Raw genomic sequence first — 23,204 nt, forward strand, 5'->3', positions numbered from 1 at the left:
GGCTGTTTGTCTTGTTTATTTCAGTTTTCACATTAAGTTGGTCTGTTTTGTACACAGTCTTTCACTTCATTACATTACGATAGAGTGCATTGCTCCCTACCAAAATCATGTGCTTTTCAAATAGACTGCGGCTTAATGTGCACTAATAGCAGGGCAGATGAAGATTTCCACTATAAAGGTGATACAAGCACCAAATTCAACATGACTGTTCCCTGCTCTAGCAAATATGCTTGGTTGGTCTCTAGAAAGAAAAAAAAAAAAGAAAACTTTGACCTTTTAGTTTTTAATGATACTGTTCCAATGGCAGTCAAATGCTTTGGATGGATGCAGCACTCCTCAGTTCTACTCACCCAACTTTCAGCTTTGAAAATATACATCAATGTTATTGATGTCATCTTTCCCTGTCTCTCACTGCTGTGAGGAGCGTGCACACACACACACACACACACACACACACACACACACACACACACACACACACACACACACACACACACACACACACACACACACACACACACACACACACACACACAGAGTGCTGCCAGACACAGCAAAGTAGGATGCAAAATCAGAGTCACAGTCTCCAAAATTCATTAAACAAGCCTACAATGAAACAGCACAAGCATGCACATGGGCCGGACCTGGCCCGCGGACCACCTATTGAGTATCGCTGGTCTAGAATAAAGGATAGCTTCCCTTTTCTGCTATGTAAATCTCACTGTTGGAACTCAATGGCCTCAAATAACCCTGTTAGCCTGCTAATTGCATTTCTTCTCTTAACAGCCATATGGTATTGGTTTCACTTGCACAGCTTCATTCTAATGAGCTATCCCCCGGGAGAAAAAGAAATAAAACCCTTTAGATTTATAACAGTCTCCAAACTGAATCTAAGAATCGACCCTGTGATTTGAAAGGTTAACAGTTTACCGCACGCTAGCACAAAGGCAGCTAATGATCATTATCGCAGACGAAAAGCAGATAAAGGGTTTCCTTTCCCAAACTTTATCACCACTTTACCCTTTTCCAAACCTCCTCCGATTTTGCTCCTTCCCATGTATTGCCTGTTTTTCATGTTGTGGTTGTCGAAGTCAGATTGCATATAGTGTCACACAATCAGCTTAAGAGAAACCAAAAAGTCAGAACAAAGAAAATTTTCTATAAATATTAAGAACAAAATAAGAACACAGAACCATATATGTATCACTTTTTTCGGGGGAAAAAATAAGTACTTAAAATCCAACTTGATTCAACACAGTGGCGAGAGTTTAGAAGGTTTAATGACCATGCGACATAGTACTTAATCTGTATTCATGCTATTAGAGATTGTTGCTGCATGACACAATCTGGCGTTAGCAGCCTGTGAGAGTCTGGAAACAGCAGGTGTGCTAACACGAAGTAAAATTCCACATTTAGAACACAAATCTGCAACTTTATTTGTCCCCCACGCTGCCACACGCTCACACACAGACTACGAGTTGTTTCCTGTCTCAGCAGCAACACTCTGCAGGGTTAATGAGCGCCACAGTTGACGGAAACCCTGCCACCACTCCTACCACATTATTCCAACCTGTCCCACCGCCGCTTTTGCTTCACAGTGAGTCATTGTGCCGATCACTCTTCATTTCCTCTCCAGTGAAGGCTTGAGCTGTATGGCAGCAGCCAGAGAGCAGTACACAGCAGCCTGACACACAGTACTCATTATAGCCTAATGGAGGTAAAGGTGTTTTAATGGCTGAGTCTGGACTGTTCAGACGGTCAGGTGCCATGCGCCTCACCTCTCCAAGTCCCTTATTATAAATGTCTCTTACACTTCACTCAAATACTCACACACACACAGTCACACACACTCAAACCAGCTTGTGCCTTCATCTTGTAAACGTATGCCTGCTGAAAAAGTGGCACTCTTAAAAATATTCCTAACTGCTGTAAATTGTTTCCAATTACTCCAAATTGGTCAGTCAATCTTTGGTTTATAGAGGAACCAAGTGAGTTACTGAGTCACCTCAGAAGGGTCTGTGACCATATTAGCATCGGACTACTCTGTAACAATGCGGGGGCTCTACAGGAACCTGAATGTGTGCATAATTGGGTGCCTAACTGCTCTTAATTTTCCCAGTTGTTTAAAAAAATATACTGTAATAGCATGATTTATGGCTCCCACTAAGCCAGCTAGCACCAGACGTCTGCAGCGAGTATCCCCAAATGAAGCAGTAGAACAAAAACGCACCAAAGTTTGCCTTTTAGGATATAATAATCATGCTTCGCCGCACATTCACATTATCCTCCATTCATTCCTTGAGGACATAAAAGAAGGTCATGTAAATGCATTCCATTATTATAATGAATAAGTGGAGAAATACAAGTTCAGTAGACTGAGCAGGGACATCTGCAGCTTGCTAAAGAGGATTAAAAATAACGATAGAGTTGATGCTAGCTTGTATCAGTAACTCGATCATGTAATCTAACTTTACCGGCACGCCTCCTCTAACTTCATGTGAAGGGCTGACAGCCTGGAACAGAGGAACGCTGGTGCATGATAAAATTAAATGGATTCAAGTTTCTGGTATTACTTTTGAAAGGATTAAGGATCAGCGTAGAAGAAATTAAAGGGTTCACAAAACAACAAAAAGGTAATTGAACTTTGTTAATGAAAGTTTGCCGAGCACGAGTCGGAAATCTTTGTCTTTTAAATCACTATTTGCCCATTTTCAGAACTTTTAGATACAATCTGCTGATGCAGCTTAGGAAACGTTTGTCAGAGTTTGATTTGGAGTTGCACGTTTATACTTATAGCAGCAACACTGAAACAAGTGGACAAAATCACAATTAAAAAATCAAACAGACACAACTGTATTTGTACAGGTTTCACTCTTTTCCACAGCAGTTTTTTTGCACAGTCTCTACTGATTAAAAGTCCATATTATTTTTATCTGCAATTTGTGCCAGTGTGATGCAGGTGTGTGATGACCATGGTGATCCCAATGAAGCCACTTGCTGCAACTTTGACATTTCTGTGGATCTAGCTTAAAATATTAAAGTGACAATGTGTAAATTCCCTGGCAATAGGGGGCAGTACATACCCAAATAATTTCAAGCAAGTAAGCAGTGTTTATGTGTTTGAGTAAGACCTTATTAACGGACTAAATGGTTTAGGGTCAAAAATCCCTGGGAGTGCCACCTCCAGCACATCAGACTCCCTTTCATCACTGGTAATGACCAAAGATATAAATTTGTAAAACAACAATGTTTATGACTGGCTAAGGTTTTGCTACCATTTGTTACAAATCAGTAAATACATTTTGTCCTCACGGGTTCCCATAGAAGGAAAAATGGTATCTAATATGGCATCGCCCATAAGGGTGGTTCTCAATGTCAAGGAACCTTGCCTTGATGTCTTGGTGCTGCCCTGGTTGCCTAGGACATACGTCATCAGGAGACATACGTCATCAGGAACCGCCAAAGCATGTTCCAATGTTTATGTGCTACAGAGGCATCTGTCCTCCGTTTGTTAGCTGTTTAGCTAATTGACCAAGGATACTGTAGCGTACCCAAAGGTCAAGTATTTAACCTTCCCACTGCCCTAGTGGGTGTGACTCCGCGAGGAAAGTTGACCGTTGAGCAGGATTGATGGTTTATCCCTTGGGTCAAGTTGGCCAGTTTTTAGGTACTGTTTGACCATTCAACATCTGGTCAAAAAGGAGACACAAGACTGCATGTGTTCCCTTTAAATTGGCCTGCCTTCATCCCATCAGCTGGAGCTCAGAGCCTCTCTGCAGCTCTGAACACAGATAACGAATTGTCAACAATAATGTTCTCTCGTCAAGGTCCAAGCTTCCCTTATCATCCTACCGGATTCATCATGCCTATCATTCACAGTTCGGATCAGTTGCAAAATCAAAGAATAATTCCTAAATAAAATATGAACTTCTAAAACTTATAAGCTAGATAATCATTTAATAAACATTTGTTTATTGCTACTTATGCTATTTATAATATAATGAAATGTTTCATTAATCTGTGCTTAATGATTTAAGTTTGAAATAAATTTTATGTTATGATTACATGGATTGAAATATGTTTCAGCATGTTGAATGGCGTCAATGAGCTAGAGGTGATGAGAAAATGTTGGTCTTATTTAAAATTGCACGCATTTAGTTGTATTCAGTATTAAAAAAATATATATATATATATATGTATATGTATATATATATATATATATATATATATATATATATATATACATATATATATATATATATATATATATATATATATATATATATATATATATATATATATATATATATATACATTTCAAAATATTTGGCTTTCATGGCTCTCTCAGCCAAAAAGGTTCCCGACTCCTGCTCTAGCTTATCAAACCAAACAGCCAAATTGATTTTACCACCCAGACTCCACAATCTCTCTCAGATACTTATAAGGTTTGCTAAAACATCTAGCTCACATTCCAATTCCACTCATAATCTGTTATCTGTACAACCATCATTTCATTCATACTTTGTCATCTACAATCATTTAGTTTAGAAAATGGAATTAAAGTCATTTTTACAACTATATTCTTGACTGTCTGAATTAATGTGAATTGAATGTTCTAAAGACTTCTGATTAAACATTCAATGACCAATCAGATTGATATTTCATATTTATATGGAACAGCACATCTTATTGATCATTTAAAGAAAAAGTTTCTAAAAATTAACACTCCAGCATATGGCAGGTGTCTTGTTGCCTTCTCTCGGTCAAACATTTCCCAGAATACAGTGCGGTATTTTCAAAAGGAAGGCGGATCAGGAGCCAGCAGCAGCTACATCTGGGGCAAATTTCCTGTTCAAATGTAAGTAAGCTAACTGTAGCTATTGGGCTGATATCTGACATGTTTTTTTTTAATTCGATAGTTGCAGCTTCGGTGGCAGGTACTAACTTGCTTACGTATATAATTTGACCAATATATACACAATTAAAAAGGTAAAAAGCTCGTTTTACATTTATATTGAAACTTATATGTATAAAATATAACTTTACATCACGTGTCACGTGACGTGACTGCCACATGAGCCACAGTCACATGAGGTAAGTTTGTTCCATTTAACAGTTTTCTTTGACCAAGGAAGAATAGAGTCCTTGTTAGCAAGGCACCTAGCCTAGAAAGGTAGGTTGGGCACCTTGACATTGAGAAACACACTTAAACCCGCTCCTATGTATTTAAGACCTAATTCTTATGGTTGAGTGTTACGATGCCGCCAATATTTTTCAACAACAGGGCATCATTTAACTCTTTTTCAACCACATTTCGATGGATATTTCCAGAGAATAATGATAAAAACTACACATTGTCTCTTTAAACCCCAGATTACTGTTGAGATTTTTGTTGAACGTTATGTTGAAGCTTCTAGTTGCGTTTCCTTTATCATGCGAGTTTTTCTCATGCAGTTCTGGTTTGGATGACCCACAGATACAGTGACTCAAAACAGTGTATTTCATGAATCCAGTCAAAACCTGAAGCACAGGCTCACCAAACCACCTCTGATCTCACCAAGAGGTATTTAAACAACAAAAACGCTAAATGCATCATAAAGACGCCAAATTTGTATACAGATGTCATTAAAAGTAAGCACATTTGCTTTTGTTATAGTCCAAAAATGCATCTCTAACATTGTTTCACAGTATTTACTCTCTGGAATCAGGTCAACAAATGTTTACTCCAGCACGTCCAATCCCAGTTTTGTTTTCGCAGGCAAACAGTTCCAGTGTTTGTGACTGTAGGATCACCTCAGGCGGCGTGTCCCTCACCAAGTGGTCTGAGATGTCTGATAAGCCATGAGAGCTCTGAAGTAAATTCAGTGTGATTGAGCCACAGGCATTGCTTTTTTTCCATCTACATCCCTCTTCATCCTCTCAACCCTCTTGGGCTTTCTTTATCTTCCTCACTTCTCCTAATTTTTAATTACCTTTGGTTCAGATTTGAATCACAAGTGTTGGGAAGAGCTAAAATGAGTAAGCGAGTGAGTGAACAACAACAATCGGCTAACCACATGAGTTAACAATCCAACAGGAACTAGAGTGAGCATGTTTCCTGTCTCCATTTCCCCTTCCACATCTCTGGCTGCTGACCTTTATCTGACCTTTATGATGAAAACAAAAGTCAGACCCTCAGGATGACCACTGTAATATTAAATGAGATTTTGGTCATCACTTCAACTCATGTACTTATGTTAAAACAGACATAACAAATTCAGAATTACCGTAATATATTTTAAAACCACTTTTGCAATAAAGCATTTTTCAACAGTAAAGGGACCAAAAGCTTGACGGAGCATGTGCACAACAAATAAATAATATGAGAAAATAATAATTAAAGGGTGCCAGAAGCAGGTTGAGCATTTCAGACATGAATATAAATAGCATAAAACCATTGTAAATGAGAATCTTGGACCTATAAGGAGCTGAATAACTTTTGGCAAGGACAAAGAAAACCAAGCTGGATTTGTTCTGAAAGAAAACAATTAACAGGATAAAAAGCAGACATGATTATTACCTAATAGGACTTCCAAGAAAACAGCGAACCTGATAAATCAGCAAAATAAAACAAAAAAGACCTGAAAACAATACAAAAAGCAACAAAAACATTCTTTTGCTTGTTGCAGACAATTGAAAATGAAAGAGTTCAGGTTGATAAAACAATGTATATTTTTCTACTAAGTTCCTTTATGACATTTGTTGCTTTATGACTAGTGTAAATTGCACCTATACTTCAGTTTGTTGAGCTGTAATTCACCAAAAAACACAAACTCTTCTGCATAAATGTTTGTTTTTTCTGATTAACATTGAGATAAATGACAAAAGGCTACACATCCTTGTTATTCCATTTAAACCCTTCATGACAGCAGCAGGAGTAACAGTACAAAGTCTATGGCTTTGGGCTGAAGCATGTTTGTCATCATGTTTCCCATTATCCCATTATTTCTCCTCTAAATTGTTTGTCTTTTACTAAACGGTGAAGGATAATGGGATCAAATATAAAACCTCGTGTTTTTAAACCATTACCTAAGAGTCTGGATTTATGTAGTGCAAACAGCTGATGGAGGGAGGAGGTTTTCTTGATAATTTAACACAGAAAGCAGATGTGCTGTATCATACACACTCATGCATGCGCGCACACACACATGCATCTACATTCACACAGGGGAGAATGTTGTTATATGTATTTTGTTGAAAGACTTACAGACAATTTGAGGCTGCATGTCAGCCGCCTCCCCTCGAGGGTCTAGTTTACACTCCATCCTTCTTAGTCCTTCATTCTGTCTCCTCTTCATCCTGAGTTGTGCTGTTGGCTCATCCGATGACATCCCCAGATGTTTATTTCACAAGAGAGGAATCTGAAGACCCATCAAGATCTCAGACAGATCAAGTATTTGGTCGGGACTCCCTGTCAAACCGAATATTTTTGTACAGTTTGTCTGGATTTTTTCTAAGGAGCTGTATCAGTTTCTGACAGGATGAAGTTATGGAATGATAGGATTCAAAAATTCTCCAGATAAAATAATTTAGAAAAAAAACCAACCTTTCTTTAGTGATAGTTATATTTGCTGGTATTTGTGGATATTTGAGTTATTATTCTAAGGAATAGCAAAACAATGGCCATTTTTTCCAGATAGATATGATTTATGTTTGGTGATTTCCACTTTTCTCCTTCACTACAGATAAGGACAAAACTATAGTACTCTGAAGTTTAACTCAATGCTTTAGAAAACATCTGGGATGATCTAGGTCACCTAAAATGTCCCCTTCAATAGTTTTACGTAGTACTTTTCTTTTCTGTTTGCTTTTTGTTCAAAGTAGAAAAAATTGGAAAACGTGAGAATTAGGATAGCCAGGAAGAAGAGATGAAACATGAGAAAAAAAGTAAATATGGAGCAAAGTGCAGATAGTTTCCTGTCTTTGTGTTTTCTTACAACGCCCAGAAAAAACCTCAAGGATGAATCTTGAACTTTCAATGTTATTTTGTTTTATCTCATTTTAGGCTAATTTATTGATCTTTTCACTCGGATTTTTCTCTTTCAAAATTCAACGTCTTCCTGCCCATCTATCCATATCACATCCAAACTGTTTCTACTTTTGGATGTAAACATCAGGGGTCCATGTTCCTGCTGCAAATAAAATAAATAATCCCACGCTCAGACACTCAACGCAAAGCCAGGAAAAATAAATAAACAAAATGCAAGCAGTGGGGAAAATCCCCCCAAAATAAACTCATTTTGTCTGTGCACCAGTCTGCTTATGCTCTGATTCAACTACGGTTCCTAATATAATGGGTCAACCTGTTTTGTGTTTACCTTTGGCAAATTAGTTCAGTGAATTTTTGAACATGTCTTTTGAAGTGAGTGCAATTGGAAAATGCAGATAATTGGGGGTGTGGAGTCGTTGTTTGTACGAGACTGTAAAGTTTGCAGCTTTGATTTTTTTTGCCTCCCAACTAGAGTAAAGAAGCCCTGTGATGTTTGCTCAGTGAGTGTGTGTGTGTGTGTGTGTGTGTGTGTGTGTGTGTGTGTGTGTGTGTGTGTGTGTGTGTGTTTGCTTGCTTGTGTGCGTGTGAGAGCATAAATCCCTTTGGAGTTTCAGTGAGAAAATTTGCCTTCAAATTACAAATTGATCACATTTTTATGACCTTTATTTTGTGGGATGATGAAAGGGTTTTTGGTTGATTACTTCTGAATCATTAGCATCACAAACAAGAGACAACTGATTAAAATGGACTGGAAGCACAGAATGAACAACATTAAAGTTAAAGTCCCATTAGTCGTCACACAGTGGTGAAGTATTCTTTCCACATTTGATCCATCCCCATGCGGAGCGGTGAGCTGCAGACACGGTCGTGCTTGGGAACTATTTGGTGGTTTTACTCCCCCAGTTGAACCCCTTGATGTTGAGTGTCTAGCGGGGAGGTTTGGGGATGCCGATCTTTGGTGTAACTCGACCATGGATTTGAACTCTCATTCTCCCAGTCTCAGGGTGGACACTCCCACTACGAAGCTACTGAGCTAGTTCTCTGTGTGATCTAGCTGCGGCAATCTCAGGCCCTGTCCACACGTAGCCGGGGATCTGCGTAGATATTTTTCTACGTTTTGGCCTGTCATCCACACGAAAACAGAGTTTTTTCACACGAAAACGGATCTTTTTAAAAACTCCGGCCAAAGTGAAGATCTGCGTTTTCTCCGTTTTGGGCGACTGCGTGTGGACAGAAAAAAACGGAGTTTTAAGGTCCGCAACGTCACTTTCCGCGACAAAAAAATGCTGACATCACGTGTGCGACCTGTGTTTACACTAGCCGACATCATGGAAGCCCTCAGAGCTGCGCTCGCTTTATCAATTGTCCAAGCGCTTTTTGCTTGTTTGTTTTTGCAAGCGGAATTACTGCTCCTAGCAGAAGACCACAGACGACGCTGACTGGATACAATTCGGGGGAAGTACTGCCGCCTACAGGTCTGGCATGTCCTTAACAACGTATTTATCTGGGTACGTGTGGACAGAGTTTTTTTTTTTAAAGAGGTGGTGTGGATGCAAGTTTTTGGAGGGGTGGATATTCGTTTTTAAAAAAACCTGGCTACATGTGGACTAGGCCTCAGTTTGAACAGAAAATCATACGTCGTTTACAAAGGTTGTTCGAGATGTTGAGTCATGAGATAAAGCAAAAAGGGGTTTTACTAATGATTACTGCTGTGCCAAATTATTCCATTTGTTTACTTCGGAAGATTGTTCTCCAAACAACATGCCTTTGACATCGCTACTGTCAGGTTAAAACCTTGTATCTGTTTTTCCATCATTTGCATGTTTAACATAAATCAGCTATACTGGTCACCCTTCACGTCAGTCGGTGTTTTTATGAAAGGTTATCAAACTAAATGTTTTAAAATGACCTTTTGCCCCTTTCAGGTTTAGATTTTGGAGACACAAGGTGTTTATCCAATAGTCTAAAGTGGTTTTGTTCTTGTTGTTTGTTGTATGGTGATCCAATCTGGGTCCAACATGAACTCAGAAAGTGGTTTCTGCACCTGCAACAAGAATTTACGTAATCTTTAATTCTGCTGCTATAATTAAAGAGTCCTCAGGAGAACAAGTATTGGGATCGAGCTTCCATCTCCAAATGTGAAAATGTCCTCGGGAAAGAAACTGAACCCCATGTGGTCCTGATCTGCAAATCGTTGTGTGATTGGGATAAGGTGACATTTATTGCAAAAGGGACTCTGAGTAGTCAAGACTAGAAAAGTGGCAAATAAATGCAGTCCATTTACTGTTCTGTTGATCTAAATTATGTAGGAGTAGTCAGAATCTTTATTTGCTGGCTAATGTTTCCAGCTGAGTTCTAATTAATGACGCTTATCGATAATCTTTGATAAGAAACAATCAGTAACAATTAGTTCTGCTCCAGTTGTTTCAGATTACTGCAAGTTGTATAGAAGCTATCGAGTTAGTGAATCGGTTTAAGTTCAGTGATGGAGCGTGGAGGCTGTGTGTGTGTGTGTGTGTGTGTGTGTGTGCGTGTGTGTGTGTGTGTGTGTGTTGAGGAGCTCCCTTGGTGACCAAGCCTGGATGGCTGCCGTCTTGTCGAAGATTTTCAGTGATTACTGTGAAAATTACTCGCAGATTGCCGTGAATTCTGGACTTTCTCCATCTCTCCGTGTGACACCATTTCCACCTGACAACCACAGAATCATTAGGAAAAACTATTTCAGCTATTTTCAGATATATATTGCAAATGTATGGATGCCAAAGTTATAGTTTCACACTTAATTTCAAAGTGCATTTCAAACGACAACTGACCAGAGCTAAAATGATCAATGTAATATTTTATAGTTACATATTCAAAACCACACAAATTCACCATGAAGGTGTGTCTAGTTTCGCTTTACCTGGACATTGTCCCAGAAAAAAAAAGATGTACACCCTTCGTTTGTTTCCCAAACCTCGTTTCCCGCAATTTAAAATCTTCATCCTGCTTTTGATGACAAGGGTGACCATTGATCCTCAGTAAAAACACATCAGCTCGATTCATAACCAGTTGCTTATTGTAGCTATTTTTGCATTGCCAAGACCACCGAGTGTATTCAGGATTCATATTAAAGACACAAAACACAGTTGTGTTTTCTCAAAAACCTTGGGTTCCTGAAAGTTCAAGTGAAAAGGTTTATTCCAATGTGAATTATGTTTTTCTGATACAAACTAAGCAGACTAAACATCGAGAGAAAAATATTAAGGAAACAAAAAAAGAGCAAAGGTCCCACAAGATGTGGAAACACTTTCCAAGTTGGAATTAAACAAGCTTATTATTTTATTGTTGGTCTTTGCTTTTGATTTTAAAATATCCAGGCAGCTCCAAACTCTGCTCTGCTATGCTGTATTTATTAGAGATAAACAGTTTAATATACTCTAGAGTGTGTAGAATACAAGCAAAAAGTTTGAGCCACAATGCCACCTTCTCCTTTTAGTCCAAATTAAACCATTTCTGGCTCCAAAGAAACACAGGTCAATACTACTGCGTGCTGGACTTCACAACACCTGGTAAACATGTGTGACATCATAGTGGCCAAGTCCATCTTTTATCTGCAGCACGTGATCCAAACCAGAACCACAGATATGATGGGTGAGTTCCCAAAGTCAGCATTTTTGTCCTTTTGCATCACAAAACAAATACACACACCCAATGTTTAGCATAACTTCCAGATGGCAACGTAGAGACGCTGTGGACACTGTTGAATCGATTTCAATTGACATCATTGCTGCTGCTCATCACTAACATCTTTGTTCCTGTGTGTTATCAAGAGGAAGTGAACACCCTGACACTAAACCTCCCAAAAGAGAGGGAGGATACAGATTTAACCTGTTAACCTTTAACCTATAATCCTTTTAAACAACTAGGATCCAGTCACATCTGTTAAGAACACGCCCGACGCTGGAGCAGCAAGGTGAAATAACAGGCACATCCCATCTGAATTAATAGGAACTGGACACATTGTACATCTCCTTTCTGGGTTCCAACATCAACGTTTGATCTTGAGTGAACGTGACCTCAGCGCACATTCACGCAGGATCAGTTTCTCCTAAAGGAAGAGTGGAATTAATATGGTTTGTGTGTTGATGTGATTGCCAAGTTTGGTTCAGAATTCATCCCTCTATTTATTACCCACACTTGTCTACACTAAAGGAACTTGTTGTCTGTTGTTTCTGCTCATCTCTTCTGTATGAAGTTGTTCATTACAGGTTATAACTAGATTAACATGTCTGACATGAAAAGCGTAATTATAGCATCTTCCCTAGGGCGTGACACGTTTCCACAATTACTCAGTATACGTTTGTTCAGTTAATAAGGCAGAAAATCATTTCGATCTCTGCAGCAAATATTATTTAACTTATCAAACGGCCTCAGTGCTTCCCAGTGACCTCGTATATTGTTCTATTATAAGATCCTATTTAAATATGCAGAGTTTGGTATGAATGAATCAAACATAAATCAAGAAGGCATTCTTATTGTGGAGCAGCATTGTAAAAGTGTGTAAACATGAATAAATTAGAAAGTTCAACATAACCAAGCAAGACTTGATTAAAAGTGTAGAAAACTCATTTAATAAATGCATTTGCAGTGGGGTTTAGTAGGAATGGATGTCTTTTAAGTTGCACAGAGGGGGAACAAATATACCGGTGCACTATTTCCAGTGACCCACATAGCAGCAGACTGAGGTTTTGGAGTCTCATTTCCTGATATTTGGGCATCTCTTAGGATTGGATAACAGCAAGACGACTCTACCACTGACTTGTTACATGGAAGTTTCATCCCCCCAAAAACCACAAGGCTGGAGGAGCTTCTGCCATGTGGTGATGTCGCTAATGCTAACAGTTAGCTTCTGCTAGTCAAGACGTCATCTGCTGTTTCCTGGACGATAAACCAACAGCTTTCCCATTGTGAATTTAGATGGGTGAGTTCATGATTATTAAGTGACTGTGTGACATAGATCTGTCAGGCTTTTTAAGTCCTAGAGTTTTACTATTTATTGTCTATCAGAAGCTAATGCAAGAGATAGGTGTAGGAAACAATTTTCATGTTGAGCCTGCATGAACAACTCACCCTTACCAATTATAATCAGGAATATTCATTAAAAATGGGTTTTCAGTGTTCCACACCTTTAAAGTTTTGATTCACATAACTTGACTCCACAGCTATTGCAGACATTCCTTTAAAAAATCTCTCCATGATGTTTTATATATTATTATATTATTTTAGTCAAAGGCGAGATTCAGAAATTCCAGTGGCAGCACAGGAAATGTGAGCTGTCTGGCAGCATTACAGATGCCGAGGGCCCCTCCCCTCCCGCGGTAACACAACTGGGAGGATGCCGTCTCTTCCCGGGGCCAGCTGCCACACAATAACCCATCTATCCACAACACACACACGCACCATGGTCTGAGAGTTAAAGAAGAGTGCCTGTTTCTCTAGAACTAACAAACAGAGAGGAGTGGAACCCATCTCGCCTTCTTACTGAAGCCGTTCTAGCATTATACCCCTGTTTGGTTTTTTCACTTATTTTCAAGTGCATCAAGGAACTCTCATGAAGGGAAGAGACGTGCTCCTTTGAGCGCCGCAGGTTCTGTTGCACGTGAAGACAAGAAGTTGAGCACACGAGCAGGTGAGATGAAAGGCACAGCAGCACTCAAAACTGTCATTTAATCCTCGTTTTCTGTGTAGCAGTGATAACCAGAGGTTTGTTGGTGTTTACATTTCTCATGGAAAAAGTAGCAAAACAGTTTGACAAGTTTAGTTTGTTTTTGTAATTTCGGTTGATTTCTTGTTCTTTACGGATGCTATTCTCTTTCTTGCACTTTGTAATACCAGACATTTTTTGGAAGGCATTCCAAGTGCTTCTACTCATGAACTTTCCATACTTCTAACAGTACCCCCAAAAACATTTTAATTTAATAATGAATTCTTACTGCAAAGAGATGAAATCACAGATGAATGAAGAAAGTATTATATATATATATATATATATATATATATATATATATATATATATATATATATATATATATATATATATATATTAGATACCTTTACAAACAAAGATGCTGTGCAATTATACCCCCAGTCCACTGCAGGGTTTACTATTAGCGTTCCACAGCATGGATTTTTGATTTATCCAAACCAGGTTTTTACTTCAGAGATTATCTATGAAGCTGTAAAAATAAAGTTGTGCACCTCTTCATCCAACCATGCCTGTGTATCAAAAAGTCAGACGCTCGCATATCTCTTGTTGCGTGTCTGAAGGTTTATCTTACTCTCTAGAATGAGTTATGGGCTGCAGGGAGTGTTATGAGTGTGGCAAAGTAACTGATGAGGCAAGGTAGAAAAAGGAAGATTTAGCTGCATTTCACTGGTTGCATTTGTGAGCTTTTGGTCAGCATGACGTTTCAGCCCACAGAGGAACACCTTATTGTTTAAGCATTCTCGTTTTAGCTCAGTCTATTTTAGTCAGTCAGAGAGATAGGGTTAGGCGCACCAAACGGACTGTTTACTCCAACATGGGGGAGGTTCAAAACTACTTCTTTGCACGTTCAGAGCACTGATCTGACCCAGAGTATGAAATAAACATTTGATCTGTTCAAATTTTATGTGAGACATGTCCAGACAGATGTAAAAACACCCATACAGAGATGTGTTTTCACTGGCTTGACAGACCTTTCCTGACATCATCCCAATCATCTCGAGACTCTTTATTTTCTGGAAGGTGATAAAAAATGTAAAATGAAAGAAAGCTTTCTCTAAAGTCAACAGGTTTTGATGGAAAGTGTTTTTAAGGCATGCTGTAACCATGATGCGTGCTTGCCTTACCTAATATGGTTATGTTTTCTGAATCCCCCAGTGCCGACAAACAAAGCAACTACCTTTACAGCACAGAGGATATTTAAAGAGTCTGCAGTAACAGTTAGGTGCCAATGAGTCGCTGGCAGACAGGCTGGCTGGGGTTGTGTCTCTCTTAACTCAGCATTGTCTCTACCCTAAGTCAGTGACTTAACTTTGCTGAGTCTTTGCATAAACAACATGATTTTAAACTGCACAACAATAGAAGTGGATCTGAAGTTTGTAGACAACAGTAATGCTCTTGAGAGGAGTTGGTGCATAGCATAGATGGGTGTATCCCTGTGTCCTCGGGCTACGAGGGGACAAGTGAGAACACTTATATCTGTCAGTCACTGTTTTCATGCCCTAATGCTCCCGTCCTTCTGCCTCAGGATGGTATTAGCTTACTTGCAGACAAATGTCTAAACACTCACGGACAACTGGTGCACATTCAGACTTGCATGCTCAGGTCATGTCCCATCCAGGATGTGTAGAATGACTTGATTGGTTATCAGTTATCAACAAGCCTACCAGCATGTTTATCCGGCTGTCATCTGCTCGGTTACATGGTTACCGCTCTGTTTTGATTAGCCCCCTGACTTTGTTTCCATTTTGGCTTTTTGTGTTCATCATGCCTATTGAAGAGTTGAAGCACAGATCGAGTATCACTTCCCAGCCCCTGCTCCCACCGTTTTCATTAACCCTTTTGTGTAAGAGCAGAGGTGAGCTGGCGCTGATCCAGGCTAGAAGATTAAACCACAACATTAAGGATGGGATGAGTCCTAAATAAAGGGTGCACATACATCATAATCAGTCTTTAGTGTATTTAATTACCACTCCTAGCATGCACATGCGGGATTATTTTACCGCTGTTTTGAGATAGCGGCTTTGAGATGGACAAAACATGATCAGACAAGGCTGCAGGGCTGCAATTTTACTCTTAAACAAACTTTTTTGAAACTCAAAGGAAAAAAACAAGTGATTTTGCTCCCCCGTCAATTAATACATTTCATAAAATTATCCGTAAACTCCTCCAAAAGTGCTTATTTTCATATCCAAAATTATGGCCTTATTATTTTACTGTGTAAAGGCTGGGCTGTGAAGTGTGCCACCTTGAGTCAATTCAGTCAGGTGTTCCGCTACATCAACATCCGATCGGTCTTTTGGATTTTATCAACGAAACATGGCTGCAGCAACTCAAGCAAAGCACCAAAAAATGGCTGTGCTCAAATCCACGGAGACATAATAGATTTTCTTACCTATAATGTTTTGCAGAAACATTCATTTAGTGTTTAACTTTAATCTAATGCAGTATTTTCTACTTCAAAGCCAATCCCTGCCTCCATCTGTATGATTAGATGATTAAATGGCGAGTAAGGTGATATTCTGGCGATTCATTCTGCATTCGGTTATCAGGGCGACATCATTTCCCAAGAGATGCAAATGCTGAGAAAAGCTCTGAGAATGCAATAACTTATGAAGTTAGAATCAAAAGGGAATCCCAGCTTAATGCTCTCAATATTTATGACTCAACAAAGCCATTTCAAATTTTCTGTAAAGATTGCCAAAAAGCTTTTATGATAATGGTCCTTGGGTTGGCTTCTGATGTTTGTTCCAATTATTCTTGTGTTTTATATTTACAGTGAGTTTTTGGCACACAGTAAGCCACATCGGGATTTATGTGTATGTGGTGTCAACCCTGTTTTGACAGAATCAACATGAATCAAGCATCCATCTGATATGATTAGGCTTCAAATAGAGGTCTTACCCTGCTGTTTTCAGTTATTTTAAAGTCTTTTAGCTTCATAATGGTGGAGAAATAAATTAGTGCTAAGATGTAAAGAGTGAACGGTGTCTGTATGTCCAGCTTTGATAGTTATTACACGAATACTGGTCCACTTTGGAGGTCCGACGTTCCCCGCAGCGAGACCCGATCTCACACAGACTCACAAGCGAGTTACATGCTGGCCTAACCGTGAGGTTAAAAAAAGATGATTGACTGTTGCCAAAAAAAACAACAAATGCCTCGAGAGCTAGAAACAATTACCGATGTTGTTCTGCCAGGTCAGTGCCTGTGGTCAGGGAATAAAGACAAATAGTTGTGCTAATGCACTCTGTCCTGTGGAGATGGAGGGGGTCGATAATGACGTGTTAGCCAGGGCACCTGGGTGTTGCTAAACGCCTCATTAGGGGTGGTCTCTGTGAAAATGCCCATGGCCAGAGCACTTCTTCACCATCTGCTGCTTTCTCGTGACTTCTGGTAACTCCTATGAATGGTGGTTACTTGATGATGGCTACTCAAATGATTTTGTTACAACAAAGCATTAAAGCAACCAGGTTCTTGATAAGTGTTAAGTACCAAATACTAAATAAGCTATATTTTATAGTTAAAATCAGATTTTTCTAAAATAAATCCATAACACTTAAAATGACAATAAATTGCACGTGTTTGAATTATATTTTGATGTTGGATCAGAAGCCAAAAACCTTTTTAGGCTTTAAATCTGTCAAACGTTCTACCAGAGATGTTTCCCATCACCCTCTGCACCACATGCCAGCCACAAAGACAACAGGGGCTCGCGTCACCAGGAAACAGAGGTGTTAGCTTAACCCCCATGCTACGGGCTGTATGTTTGCCCTTTTTCAGCAATCCTTTACCTTTTTATGTGCACGTAAGGGGGTGAGTTAGTCACTTTGCCTCTCAAAAAAAGGTTTTTAAAAGCTCAAGTTCCAATGCATAGTCCCCCCTTTGTTTGGGTGTCGATCTTTGGAGCGATTGCTGTAAAAACCGAAGCTGATGATGAGTGCACTTGAGCCAAGAATAGAGATACCTTTCCTGAACGCTTTGCACTTGGGTCACATCATGTCACCACTGTTCTGCAGATTCTGTCAGGAGGATAAGCTCTGCCTTTGGCACTATCACCTTTTCCCACAAAGTGCAAATACCACACGGATTTAAACCTTTTGACTTCCCTTCTCTCTTTGCCCACTGCTCATCCATCACACAGAGCTCTGTATCTGTATTCCTAACCCTGAAGGTGTGAAGGTGCCTCGAATTTGTCATTTTAAGTAAACAGCAGTCTGTTTATCAGGGTTTAATCCTCTTGGTTTTAAAGGTGTAGGGAACTTGGATGGATGCCACTCTGCCTTTCGAGTTCACTCAATCTTCAGTGAACTTAAGATTTTAACACAACATGATCAAACTGAACAGAAAAAAATAAATGCATCTCAATAAAATCTAGTTTTACGGTAAAAACTTTTAATTTTTATTATGTCATGACAAACGCATGCCCTAAACCATATCATTAATTAATTACGATGTGCTGCCTACGTTATGCTAGACTTAATGGCAGTGTTGTTTATTATTTTTGCGCACAGCCATTCTGTCTGCAAGCACCATATTTGGATTCAGAACGTAAGATAAATGTGCGTCTCATCAACATCTAATCAATAAATTTACCTTGACATTGTTTACGCTGCCACTTGACAGGTTGATGTGTGTTATCTGCGGTGGGTGTGGAAGAAAAGTAATGAGGGCGGCCGCAAGGTCAAAGGAGGAAGCTTTCTTTAGATGTGCTGATTAATTTCTTCACCAATCGTCTGGTTGATTAGTAACTAAACTGCTGTGAAAGCTGCAGTTTTGGCAAGATGTGAAAGAAACTTGAAAAAGTGAAACTTTTTTTGCACATTTGTGACTGAAAAGTAATTGTCCCACAACGACTTCACTCATTACAGCCAACTAATCAGAGCATGAGCACATGCTTGTCCCAAAGTCCTCATGTTAGGTCCTAACTAAGACTTTTTATGTTTAATGAAATAAGATCCATGAGCCGCACGAGCCTCGGGTGACACAGAAGAGGCGAATACATCAGGCAACTAGCTGAATAAGATATCTGTGAGAGATGGAAATGAAGGAGAGGGAGGAACTGGAACAGGAAGAGCTTGAGGCAAGATGGTAAAATTCATTAGTGTGGTTAGTTTGACCTTTGTTTTGGGCAAACAGGCTTAAAATCAACACAAAAGGAAAGCTACTGATGGACAACAGCTGATAGGGTGAGCTAAAGAAAGGGGGATGCCTGCAGGGCTCCATGGTGAAACAGCTGAATGGTAACAGATACGAGTGTGCACATCCGACTGCACACACCCTCGTGCACACTCACTTGTGATTGCTCCACCCTGGCTTAACCCTTTACGCTGGTACCCCCCTCCCTCCAACAGGTTTGAGAGAAGAGTGGAAACAGAACGAGGCTACTACACACAACCATGAAGACAGAAGAGTCTGGTAATCAGAGCTGGAAAAGAGCTGGAGATCTGTTCTGCTTGCCTGGCAGTGATTATGACGGTAAAGGAAGAAGGACTCTGGTTCTGTCCCATCCAGTGGTCTCATTAGTGGGGCTGATTTTGTTGGCCAGCCTCCCTTTTGGAGCAAGCATCAAACAGAGCGTCCCCAGGGTCAAACTCAGCTACAAAGGTAAGAACTGAAATAACCTTAATATGTCTTGCACACGCTGCGCAGTGGCACAGTGGTTAGAGCTGTTGCCTTGCAGCAAGAAGGTCCTGGGTTCGCTTCCCGGCCTGGGATCTTTCTGCATGGAGTTGTGCATGCGTGGGTTCTCTCCGGGTACTCCGGCTTCCTCCCACAGTCCAAAAACATGACTGTTAGGTTGATTGGTCTGTCTAAATTGTCCTTAGGTGTGAGTGTGTGTGCATGGTTGTTTGTCCTGTGTGTCTCTGATTGCCCCTTGACCGCTGGAGATAGCCCCCCCCCGGACGGAAAGGGTTCAGAAAATGGATGGATTGATGGATGGATGTTTTGCACATTTTATTGTACTACAAATGTCATACAAACTTCAGTTTTGTTTTCAATTTAGAGCAAAAGAAAGTAAAGGAACTTGATTTGCTTTTAATTTTCTGTCATTAACTTCATTTATTTTTCAGTAACCTCACTCAAAAAGGAGCCCTTTGTGAAGAGTTCCTAATGTTAAATCAAACCTGAGACATGCCTGTGAGGCTGAGTACAAGATTTAAGACTCATCCATTAGTCTGCATTATAATTCCATGTCTAAGTTCCTTTGCGATTCCTTTTTTTGTGGTACAGCTCCGTTATCCTCTCCAAATGTAAATCCTTTTAACTCTAAACTCATGCTCTTTTTTGCTAACACCACAACGGCATTTCAATTTTCCAGTCGTTGTGTCTTCTTTAAATGAAACCTGTATTACTTGTTGACTCTCTTGTAAAAAAACAGACACAAAGTCTGTCTGAGTCCGTTTGCTTCGTGCTTCCAGGGAAACACAAAATTGTTGTGGCCTTAAAGCCAACTCTCAGCTCCTGCCCACACTTTACTTCAAAGTCCCGTGTATCCTCTGCCGTGTGGACTGCAAGAAACCACACAAATGAACTTCAGTCTTGCTTCATAAAACGGAATCCCCACGGCGACCTGAAAGTAAACTCACTCTGACTTCAAGACTCTAAAGGCTCCCTTTCAGTCAAAGCTTCCAAGTGTTGCTGGAAAAAGATGTACACATGTTCTTCGTGTCCAACATAAATACATCGAAGTAGCTGCTCGAATAATAACTGCAAGGGACAGTGTTTATGCAGCACTTAAGGCAGCATTTGACTCTGCAGATAGTCTCAGTTTTTAAGTTTTTTTCCAAAATAAAGCAGCTCGTGTAATTACTTTTTAATAGGGCCACATGTGCATTTGAGGCTTCTTATTTCATTCACTGTCTCGGGATGTTTTATTGATTTGGCAAAAAATGACAGACGTTCAGGATTTAGTCACGCAGTTGATGATCAGACTGTAAAATAGTAGCCCTCTGAGCACAGTGCCCATTTTTGGAATGACCGAGACGTTAAAGACATCCCTCCAAAGTGATTCCTCCAGTGCTTCCGTTATACTCACATGTCATCATCATCTCATCAGTGCACAGTGCTTAAAAGCAACACCGCCCTGCAGAGATCACTCTTCAAACATCACACCACGTCCATGCCCTCCTCCCCCTGCAAAAGCACAGGCTCAGTGAGTGAAGGTTGAAGTGATCAAAGTCGAATCATCCCTGTGTGAGTGAACACCTTCAAAACAAGCAGCTCCAACCGCCTGAGCTGAAAATCCCCCGCTGAAGGATGGCTTTCATCAGAGTCGGAGTTAAACAGCGTGACTGCCTGATAATGAAAAGGAAAGCTGTTTAATGAAATTGTAAAAACTTATTTATTGCACGGTATTGTGAGTTATTGTCGTGGCTCTGTGCGTGTCTGAAACAGCGGCGCATGTCTTCGTCATGTGGGTTTAATTACTCAAAATGTGGTTTCAATTAGATCGAATTTGATTTGTAAATAGCGGCTACTTATCTTCTGTGCATTTATTGAACACATTTGCTTGGTTGCGTCTCTTCTTGAGATTTAAAACCAGCTGTTGCGTTGACCTTTGTGTCCTGAATCCTTGAACAGAACATTTTGCCCTGAATGTTAACGAGGGAGACCAGGATTGTGTAACAAATACAAAACAGGCTTTTGTCAGCTGGTCTAAATGTCAGGACAGCCTTTCTAAAGCTTGGTTTATGCTTGACGCATTCACTTTCCACGCGGTGATGCGGCTCGCGGATGGAACGTGCTTCACAACTCGCAGCTTTTATGGTTCGTGCGGCTCGTCTCTGCGGTGAGCCAATATTCTCCCAAACTGAACGGGGCAGCATGGAGCTCTACGGCATGCACCCAACACTACACCATAGTAGAAGTAGAAATTACTGTTTACAACATGACATTCCAGCATTTTTAACAGCGTTCTCGTCTTTTCCGACAATGCGAGCTATTTCTCTCCAAGAATTATTAACAACATGTTGATCACGGTGATCTCTGAGAGCTGAAACATACAAATGTCTGTATTTACGAACCTCTGCCATACTAGTTCTTGCCGGTCCGCCATGTTTTTCCGCGTCCGTCCGCCCGCGTGGTTAGAAATTTTCCAAGGTGCGCGTTGCGGAAATTCTGGGCCGTGCGGAGACGCAGTGGAGGGGCGTGGTTGTTAAAATGACGCAAAATGACGCAACTTTTCCGTGCGGAGCCGTGGGGACCTCGCGGACGCGTCAAGCATAAACCAACCTTAAGGAAACACTGCTCTAATTAGAATTTTTAATCAAACATTTCCATCACATGCAACCATGTCAGATTGACCGTTGTTGGAAAAATTGTGTTTTAATATGATTAGACGTACATTTAGTGGCCTCTCGATTAGGTTCAACATGTTCACACAAATAGGTAATCAGCCAATCACATTGCTGCAATGCAATACAATGCATTTAGTCTTCTGGTGCAGAGAAGTCAACTTGCTGAGCTTCAAGCAAACATCAGAAGAAAGAAGAATGGAGATTTATCTGACTTTGGAAATGCTAATTTACCTGAATTGTATCCAAAACCATCTCTAGGGTTTACAGAGAAAAGAAGAAAACATTGAGTGAGTGTCAGGTTTGATACCCCGTTGATGTCAGAGGTCAGTGGATAAAATGCAGACTGGTTCTAGATGATAGGAGGCAACAGAAGCTCACATACCCCCTCATTACAGCAATGGTCTGCAGAATACCATCTCTTTACAAACATGTTAAAGCAGATGAACAGCAGACAACACCAGGTGTTACCCGTGTCGGCTACAGCAGGACCGAAGCCAAACAGAATCACAGTAATCTTATGGTAAATACCTTGTATAGTGTTTTTCTGAGTGAGATTACTCAAAAGTACTTTACACTACAGTTCACTTGTTCACACACTTGTTCACACACTTGTTCACACACTTGTTCATGACCCCAGGAAGAATAGCAACTGTTTTAACAGTGGCTAATGGTGATCTTAATAAACAAACAAACACTGTTGAAATAAGCTGCATTGTGGTCACACCTGCCTTGGGACACACTGACAGAGTTAGGTTGATATGCACGAGTGTCACCGGTCCTTCCAACCACTACAAGCAGGGTGAAGTGTCTTACCCAAGGACACAATGACCGACACGGCCAGAGCCTGGATTTGAACTGGCAACTTACCCATTACAAGCTGAACTCCAAACCGTGAGCTACTGTCACCCCCTAACCTGAGGCCATCACGTCCACATTGACTGCTGTTGACAGACAGCGAGGTGTTCCCAATAAAGAGGCTTTTTAGTGTTTATTAGATGAATAAATCAGGTGCAACAAATGCAGCAACATGATAATTTTGGGTCATTGGAAAAAAATAAAAAGCTCACTCTGCCTTTTCAGCAAATGTAAATGACAGCTCCTCTGAGTTCCAGTTATGGAGCTAATCAAG

General features: G+C 40.1%; 1 protein-coding gene across 2 annotated transcripts in view; it reads left to right on the top strand.

Annotated features, from left to right (window-relative positions):
• Window positions 1-13,561: 13,561 nt before the first annotated feature.
• Window positions 13,562-23,204, top strand: part of sema3d (sema domain, immunoglobulin domain (Ig), short basic domain, secreted, (semaphorin) 3D) — a 36,856-nt gene continuing 27,213 nt past the window's right edge. For both annotated transcript variants that reach the window (XM_015964629.3, XM_015964630.3), the window contains exons 1-2: window positions 13,562-13,700; window positions 19,130-19,382. In XM_015964629.3, coding sequence (XP_015820115.3) covers window positions 19,175-19,382 — 208 coding nt within the window. In that variant the 5' untranslated portion in view covers window positions 13,562-13,700; window positions 19,130-19,174. The remainder of the gene's footprint in view (window positions 13,701-19,129; window positions 19,383-23,204) is intronic.

The sequence above is a fragment of the Nothobranchius furzeri genome, chromosome 4 (assembly GCF_043380555.1).
Source record: "Nothobranchius furzeri strain GRZ-AD chromosome 4, NfurGRZ-RIMD1, whole genome shotgun sequence".
In the NCBI taxonomy this organism is placed as follows: Eukaryota; Metazoa; Chordata; class Actinopteri; order Cyprinodontiformes; family Nothobranchiidae; genus Nothobranchius; species Nothobranchius furzeri.